Source organism: Hyperoodon ampullatus (assembly GCF_949752795.1).
Source record: "Hyperoodon ampullatus genome assembly, chromosome: 14".
In the NCBI taxonomy this organism is placed as follows: Eukaryota; Metazoa; Chordata; class Mammalia; order Artiodactyla; family Ziphiidae; genus Hyperoodon; species Hyperoodon ampullatus.
This window is the reverse complement of record NC_136927.1, coordinates 52,475,537-52,484,306: the sequence shown is the minus strand read 5'-3', so window position 1 is coordinate 52,484,306 and position 8,770 is coordinate 52,475,537. Positions and strand designations below refer to the sequence as shown.

General features: G+C 59.6%; 1 protein-coding gene across 1 annotated transcript; it reads right to left on the bottom strand.

Annotated features, from left to right (window-relative positions):
* Positions 1-200: 200 nt before the first annotated feature.
* MYL10 (myosin light chain 10) lies at positions 201-8,157 on the bottom strand (the record flags this gene model as incomplete). The annotated part of the gene is made up of 6 exons (XM_079719543.1): positions 8,068-8,157; positions 7,453-7,528; positions 6,425-6,529; positions 3,019-3,097; positions 579-627; positions 201-299 (listed from the first exon to the last, which is right to left on the bottom strand). Exons 1-6 carry the CDS (start codon positions 8,101-8,103, stop codon positions 201-203), a joined length of 444 nt encoding a protein of 147 aa, XP_079575669.1. The 5' UTR covers positions 8,104-8,157.
* Between the last annotated feature and the right edge of the window lie 613 nt (positions 8,158-8,770).

The window sequence follows — 8,770 nt, the reverse complement described above, 5'->3', positions numbered from 1 at the left end:
ACAAAACCTCAGACCTTGTTACATTATTTATTCTTACTTTGCCTCTGACCCACAGGCCAGAGAGCCTTTTCCTTACACACACACACACACGTTGGCTGCAGGGGCTCCTCAACGGCCGCCCCTCTCCCCCACCCCCAGCCCCATGTTTGCTGCCTCTGAATGTGTGTATGGGGTGGGGGTGGGCGTCGGTGGTCCCCTTTTTAGTCCTTCTCTTCGCCATGAGTGATGACGTAACACAGGTTCCTATAGTCCAGATTGCCACACACATCTGGCGGGAAAGCAGCAAACATCTGCTTGATCTGGGGAAAGAGCCGGGAGTCAGCCTCAACCAGGGCCGAGGTGGGGGCCAGAGCTGGGGGTCACCCAAGGGCATTAGGTAGAATGTCGCTCCCCTCTTTGGAGAGGGAGGCATCAGGGTGGAGGCCACAGAGGCCAGGCCAGCAGGCCAGGATCCCACCATCCTTGTTCTCATCCTAGGAGTCAAGGGGGACATCATCTCGGCAGGTCACTAAAGAAAGAGCACTTCCCAGGAAGATGCTCATCAGCGCTGGGCAAGGCCCTGAAAAGCCGGCACTCACCTCCTCCTCACTGAAGCGGTCGGCCTGCGTCATGAGCTTCTCTTTGATGCTGTTCAAGGGAGAGAAAGGGTCACATTCAGGGTAAGGGCCACTCTGGATGTGGACACGCAGATCCTGGGGCTGATGACCAACCAGGGCTGGCCCTACAGCCCCCAGATGGCTGTGTGGTCTCGGGCGGCCACTTCAGCTCTCAGCCTCCGTTGTAACGTGGACTCCCCTCTTCACATCAGATGGGGACCCGATGAAATGACCTCGGGACCCCAACATGACTGTGGGGGCCACTCTGATGTCCCATCACTAATAATCAACCTCTAGGTCACTGAGGGGAGCCTCTTTGCCCTGGTTCTAGACGCACTGCCTCTTCAGCTTATGATTTTTGCTGACATCTGTAAGGTGCTTCGCAGCGTGCGAGGTGCTTGCACTCAGCCAAGGGGCAGGAAGGCTACCCAGGTCCGTGTCCTCCTGCGCCTGCCCAGGTCTCCTTTGCTCCTCGCAGCCCTGGGAAGGGAGTACTATTATCCCCCTTTTACAGAGAGGGAAACTGAGGCTCGGGAGGGGTACTGATGTGCAGCGGCAGGGTGGGGCCTGTCCCCCTGCGTGGTCCAGAAGAGCAGCTGCCCACAGGGGCCAGAGCTGCCCGGGGCCTGGAGGAATGGCCAGAGGTGGGGCATTTGAGGCTGTGGGGGAGGGGTTGGTGCCCCCAGGAACTCAGAGGGCCCCATAGAGCTCTCTGGGGGTGCAGAGGGCAGGGGTGGGACCAGAGGGCTGAGCAGGGCCCTGAGCACCCTTGTGCCCTGTGACGCCGGCAGCCGCCGCCCTGCTCCAGACCGACGCACATTTTCCACTATTTATGTTACTACAGGACAGTCACAGTTTCCAACTCTCCACGCTAGGGACTTTTCACAGACTCTCTTTCAACCAGAGCCTCCTCTGTGGCCTGCCTGGCAGGCAGCCATGTCTTTCAGATCCCATATCCTGGGGATGGCGCCTGCGGTTCCCAAACTGGGTCTCCAAAGGGTTCCTCCCAGCCCTGACTTTGCTCTAGTGGGAGGGAAGGTGGGTGGCAGTAGAGGGGTGGGTTCAGTTCACCCCAGGGGGTTCCCCCAGTGCCACCCCTAGGTCTCCAAGATGGGGGTGGGAACCCGGATTCTGAGGGAGGGGTGAAGGAGAGGGCTGCAGCCTGATGAAACACTCGGGAACCTCAGGAACCCCTCCCCGACCCCTGAGGAGAGTGTGGCTCAAAACTCTGGAGGGTGAGGGGCTGTAAGCATGTCTGAGAGACAAGAAAGACCCTCCCCGCTTCCTCCCTGCCCTCTCCCACCCCACCTCCATCACGTGCTATGCTAATATTGAAGAGAAAGCAAAATTAGCCTCCAGCCGAGGCCTCAAGCATCACACTAATGAGTCGCGAGCCTGTGACTAAGGAAGAAATCCTGCCTGCCCAGGGTCACCCACAGGCCCAGGGAGGCCTTGGAGGCCCTGAAGGGACAGCTCAGAGGTTGGCTCAGAAGGCTCAGTGTCTCAGCCCCTGGACAGGCTGCCTCTGCCCGGCCCGGCCCGCCCCGGCCCGCAAGTCTTGGCTGTCTGCCCTGTGCTCTCCCCGGGCTGAGGCTCCCAGGCATAGCAGGCATTAGCGGTCCCTCCTTCAGTGATGCCAGCCCAGTGGAGGCCGGACAGCTGCCCACGGCCACCTCACTCTCTCTGCAGCCCCAGCTGAGCTGGTTCCTTCCCATGGCTACGCCTCCATCCCCACATCCACTTGGGCCCTGGCTAACATCTGGCCCAGTCCTCTTCCCAACATCCTGGATCCCATTGGCGCTGGCCTCCTGTATTTCACTCATCCATCCACTCGCCTCCATCCCGATGGCCAAGACCCTTGTGGCAGCTGCAACCCTCTCTTCTCCTCCTCCAGGCTGGCCTCCATGTTGCCCCTGCCTAAATGCTTCTTAGGCTCTCCCATGCCCCCAGGGCAGACCCAAGGACCAGGGCTACTCCACACAGGCCCTGCCTTCCTCTCTGTGCTGCCCGCCACCCCCCCCAACCCGCTGCCATCCAGCCACAGCCCGTTCCTCCTCACCAACCCCAAACACGCCCTCTCTGCTCCAGCCAGGGGGATCCTTAGTCATCCTTCAGGGCCCACCTCTACCCCCAACCGTTCCTCCCTCGCTACTGGGAAGCCCTTGCCTGGGGACCCCATGTTCCCCATACACTTCCACACAGATGGGGACACCGAGGCCCAGAGAGGGGAAGGGACATCTAGTAATGGCTGAACTGGGCAGGGAGGCGGCCTCCTGGCTCCTGGCTGGAAGCTGCCTGAGATGCCTGAGTTCCAGGCAGGACAGGAGACTGGGCTGCGAGCCACCCTGACCCAACCTCAGTCCATCTATCACCTGAGACTTTGGGGAGAGAAAAACCAAAACAGAAGGCAGAGGAGACTTACAAATCAGCCTTGACGAAACCTTTCCCTTCAGTGTCGAACACATTGAAGGCGTGGAGAATGGTCTCCTCCGGGTCCGTACCTAGAAGCAGCACACACAGGCAGGGGGAGCATCAGGATAAAGAGGCCAGGCAGAGGCTGGGGGTGGGGCAGGTCCCATGGCCCCTACAGAGACCAAGGGCTCAGGGAGCTTCCTCCCCAGCTTCTAGTCCACAGTGAGGCCAGAGAAGGGATGTTTCAGAGAAGCAAAGAACAGTAATAATAGCCAAGGGCTCTGCATATAGTAACAATCAGCCTGCACAGATGCTCCTGGAAAGGCCTACTAGGCATTTACTATGTGCTTAACCCTCCTGCCCATTGGTCCCATTTTGCAGATGAAGAAACTGAGGCTCAGAGAGGTTAAGTTACTTCTCCAAGTTCTCACAACTGATGCTATGTGATTCGGCTATGGATGGAGGAGAAAGAGCTTTTACTTGGGGGCTGGAGGTGGGGGCTCTGGCAGTGGCATTGGAGGAGTCTGAGAGGTTGTCCAGGCCAGAGGCGGGGCAGGTGGGTCCACAGGTTTGTGAGAGTGAGGGTGGGGGGACAGGGGAGGCAGAGCGCATCCAGAGCAGTTCTGCTTTTATCACTTCTATAGTGTGGGCTTTGGGGAAAGATGTCATTAGAAGAAATGGTTCTACTAACCCAATGGGATTAAATACCCAGCCCCCGGGTGGTACAGATGGGGAAACTGAGGCCCAGAGAGAGGAAGGGTCTCACCCAAGGTCTCAGGGACTGTGTGAATGACAGCAGGTGGCCTGGTGACCCTTACCTGGTGCCCTTCCCCCCGTCACACTGACCTCCCTTCTCACTGTGGAACCAGGGGATGTCCCCTTCCTTCTTAAGGCTCAGCTGTGTCATTGGTGAAATGGAGACAAGGGCGGGGTTTGCTGCCCGCCTCCCAGGATCAGTTAAGATAAAGGGTCATTAATGGTAAAGGTCTTGACCAACATTATCACGGCCACAGACACACCTGAGCGCTCTGTGCCGAGTCCATCCTGCTGCTTCGGCATTGTACTCCGTGAGACTCCAGCACACCCCTTGTGGTAGGTCCTGATGTGCCAGGTTGTCAAAGAGGAAACTCAGGCTCAGAGAGGCTCTGTTACTTGCCTGAGGTCTCCAGCTATAAGGGGAGGAAGGGTTTGAAGCCAACTCCATGAACCTCCAGAGCCTCCTTCTTGTTCTGCCATGCTGTGCTCCTGTTTCTCAGACTGCGTCAGGGCCAGCTATGTCTCCCCCGTCAGACTGGGTCAGGGTCATCTGTGTCTCCCCCATCAGACTGGGTCAGGGCCAGCTGTGTCCCCACCATCAGGGTCATCCAGGACAGGATGATGTCTGAGTCGCTCAACATTTCTGAAACTGGCCCTGAGTGATTGGGCCGGGCTCAGTGCTGCAGCCTGGGAGCTCCTAGAGGCAGAGCCATGGGCTTCCTCTAGGTAGGGTGGCAGGGAGCCAGTGTGCCCAGGCCAGAGGCTCAGTCCAGGGCCTGTCACAGCCTGGCCTTGCAGGAGGAGAAGGGGTGGCCACGGGATTATGGTTGGGGAGCTGCTGTGCAGTCTCTGCCTCCCAGGGTCTCCGGAGAGACCTCCGTGCCGGGGCAGCCTGGCTCCAGCCTGCTTTCCTCAGGACTGGCTGCATGTGGACCAGCTGCCCTGGGTTCAGGCCCCATGGCTGGACATTTACCACACCCAGTCCTCCCTTCTCTCCTCCCAGAATGGGCCTCTGCTCTGCAGGCTGCAAACCTCATCAAATGGGCTGCAGGGAGACTGCTTGCCTCATTGCTGTTGGGAACCTCATGACAGTGTCCTTGTCCCAATTACAGGGATGAGGTGGTGCCTGCCCAGCCCCCCGGCTCCTGTCCCCACCCCAGGCTCAGCCAAGTTTGCATGACAGGCTCAGCTGGAGCTCCAGCCCCGGAGCCCCTGCGAAAATGAGAAAAAGCTGCAGCCCTGGGTCAGAGCTCTTAGCTCAGCTGCAGACGGACACGAGCTCCAGGACTTGCTTTAAAGTCATGGCTGGAGTCACGCATGGCTTTGCCTGTGTACCGCTGCCCTGCCCCCTGGACTTCTGCGCTCTTCAAGGAGGTGGTCATGGTCCCAGGAATAACCCCTAACAGCTGCCCAGAGGTGGGCCTGAGGGCACTATTCTGTCAGCTGGACAACACCAGCCTGTCGTGGGTTTAGTGGTGGTCCCCAGGACCTGGAAATGTCACTTGGCAAAAGGGCCTCTGTAGATGTAAGGAAAGGCTCTTGAGATGGACTGATCATTCTGGCTTATCCGGGTGGACCCCAAATCCAATAACAAGTGTCCTTACAAAAGTGAGGCAGAGGGAGACAGAAGAGGAGGGGGCAGTGTGACCACAGAGGCAGAGATGGGAGCGAAGCAGCCACCAGAAGCCAGAAAAGGTCAAGAACGGGTTCTCCCCTGGAGCCTCTCAGGGAGGCTGACCTGCCAGATTTCAGATTTCTGGATTCCAGAACTGAGAGAATACATTGCTGGTTTTTTGAGCTGTCAAGTTCATGGTCATCTGTTACAGCAGCCTCGGGAAACTAACACAACCCCCATTTTACAGACAAAAAAACTGAGGTGCAAAGAGCAGATAAGCCTTGCCCAAGGTCACCCTGGGGGTCAGTGGGAGACCAGGTCTTAAGCTCAGTTGTAGCCGAGGCGCCAGGGGAGGGTATCAGGCAGGGGCCGCCTGAGCATGGGATGACGATGAGACCCACCCCGCAAGGGCAGCCGCAGCCCAGGCTGGCCCTTCCTTCTGACCACGGAACCCCAGCCCGGCCTGATGCTGCATCTCAGGGGAGTGCAGTGGTTAGAGCCAGAGTCGGGGTTACAGTTCCATCCCTGCCACTTCGATGCTGGGACACCTGGAGCAGGTGTGGTGACCTGTATGAGCCTAGGTCTCCTCACTCAGAATGAGGCCCCTGATCCTTTCCCTGGAGGAGAAGCCCATCCTGTACTGGGGTTGGCCACAGAAGCTTCCAGAACCCCCCTCGTCCATATCACCTTCTCCTGTCAGCAGCGGGTGGTAAGGCAGAACAGGCAAGATGAGCCCAGGACTAGGAAGGTGGGGCTGGGGCTGGGGCACCATCCTGATGGTGGGCAAAGGGCTTTCTCGCAAACTGTCCCGCTGGGCGCCTCACAGCCCTGCAAACTGGGGGTCATTACATTCACCCCACTCTGTGATATAGAGGTGGAAACCGAGGCAGGGTCTGGCGTGTGTGCCCTGGGGGCTGGTGTCTGGGGCTGCGCCATGCTCCTAGCTGTGGCGTGCATTGGTGGGGGGTACGTCAGCACATAGGGCCCTGCCTACCCACACCCATTCGCCCATCCCCTCCCCAGGGCCCCCTGGGGCCTCACTCACCCTTCAGCTTCTCCCCAAACATGGTCAGGAAGACGGTGAAGTTGATGGGCCCGGGGGCCTCCTTCACCATGGCCTCCAGCTCCTCGTTCTTTACATTGATGCGGCCTGGGGGAGACACCCAGGAGTACAAGGAGGGTCAGAGGGGACCCTGCCTGCAGGCAGCCCAAGAGAGCTGAGCTTGGGACCACGGAACATCCTGAAGAATCCCCCAGCCCTACCGTCTCACCGCCCCCCACTCAGCCCTAAGACCCTGCCCACCTGCTGGGGGACCTCGGGATGCAGGCACATTTAGCTGTGGTCAGCACTGGGCTGCCCCCAGCCCCACCACCCCTCTGACACCACCTCAGCCTCCCTGGAAAGGAAAGCAAGTTGCTGGTTATCCCCATTTTACAGATGAGGAAACTGAGACCCAAAGAAGCTGAAGCTGGGGCACACAGGTGTGGAAGACCTGGGCCTCAGGGCTCAGGTGCCCCGGGAGGGATGCACTGGCTGTCTGGAGATGGGGACTCGGGTTCCTCACGGTCCCAGTGGACAACCAGATCTCTGGGAGCTTAAGGCTCAGTCCGGAAGTGAGTTGGTTACACCCCTGTCCCCCAACCCCAGTGCCCCCATCCAGGCTTAAGGCCCATCCCTGGGCCCTCAGAGAAGGCAAAAGCCTTGCTGGCAGCTGAAGACCGCCCGGTAACCCGAGTCCCACCCCTGGATATCTCCAGCCTCCTCCCCACCCCCTGCGTCTCCCCCTGCTCTGCTGACACCTCCCTCTCCCCCTCCCCCTCCCAGCCTTTGCACTGGTCACTACTGCCCCTGAAATGCCCCCCTCCCTCCCCTGGCCAGTCCTCCTTTAACACCCGGGGGTCTCCCCTGACCTGCCAGGCAGTGGCCACCCCTCCTCAGCACCCCCAGAGAACACCAGCCCCTCACACTCACTGTGCCATCCGCCCTGGCCTGCCCCCAGCCGCCCACTCTTTCTGGATGGCCAGGGCTCGGCTCGCCCCCAATCCCCAAGCCTCCGGCTGCTGGTCACCCACCCAGGGCAGCAAAGGTGTCCCTCAGGTCCTCCTTGTCGATGAAGCCATCCCGGTTCTGGTCCATGATGGTGAAAGCCTGGCAGAGACAGGGGCACTGAGCAGCCACCTGCCCACCTGCCCAAGCCCAGGCCCCCTCCCCAGAGAGATCCCCCCTCCCTGCAAGGGGCTGTCCTCCCAACCACTGTTGCCTGGGTAACCTCAATACAGGCCCTCTGGCCACCCGGTCACCCAGCTCAGCATGACACCAGCATGAGAGTGATGGTTAACCTGCCCTGGGCTCCTACTGTGCGCCAGCATGTGCTGGGGCTTCGGGCCCATCCCTCATGTCATGCTCCCAGCAACCCCATTTTACAGAGAGTGAAACTGAGGCTCGGAGAGAGGAAAGGCTTGCCCTAGTTCACACAGCAAGCAAAGGCTCAGGCAGAGAGGGGTAGGGGCTGCCCAAGGACAGCTCGTCACATCTCCAGAGTCTAAGCTATAGCATAGCAGCCTCTAAGGATAGTGATGTCACCACCCCCCAGGGACTGAGGGCTGACCCCATGCCTTGCCAGCTCCCTAAGTGCTTTCCGTGCATTCCTGTAACCCTCCCAACGGCCCTGGGGGTGGTTGACCAACCTCTTTAAACTCCTGAATCTGGGACTGATCGAACATGGAGAAGACGTTGGAGCTGGCTCCACCTTCTGCTCTTTTCCGGGCTCTTCTGGATGCCTGTGAGGTTCCAGGGAAGGCCTTACAGAAGCCCCTTCCTGGGAAGGTCCCCCATTCGCCCCACCCAACCCTCAGGGCTCATCTCCTGAATGACACTGCCCACCCCCACGGACCCCAGCAGACAGACCAGGCTCCTCATGAAGCCTGGCAGAGAAGCAGGGCGTTTCCCTGCTTCTTCTTCCCGGCGAGAAGCCAACAGAGCGGCTACCCCGCGGGGCTACCTGCTGCTTCCCCGACAGGCCCCTGACTCCAGAATGCAGGAGGTCAGTGCCCAGGATGCAGAGCAGAGAGGGGCGTCTTTTCTAGCACCAGCCGCCATGTGGGGGCCCTCTTCTCCTGCCACCCTTCCCGGTGTTTAGGGTAACACCCAGATCCCTTAGCCCTGCGAGGTCTGTCCCTTGTCCCTCCCCCAGAGCATCCGCCCCCCCCACCTGGGTCCCCCCCACTTGCTTTGAGCTTCCTTCTCTCCCAACATTTGCTCCTGTCATTCCCACTACCTGGGACACCTTCCCTGCCTTCCTTCGGGATGAATCCTCATCCTTCAGGCTCAACTCCTCCTCCTCCTCCTCCTCCTCTGAGAAGCCTTCCCTGACTAACCCCTCCCAAGGCC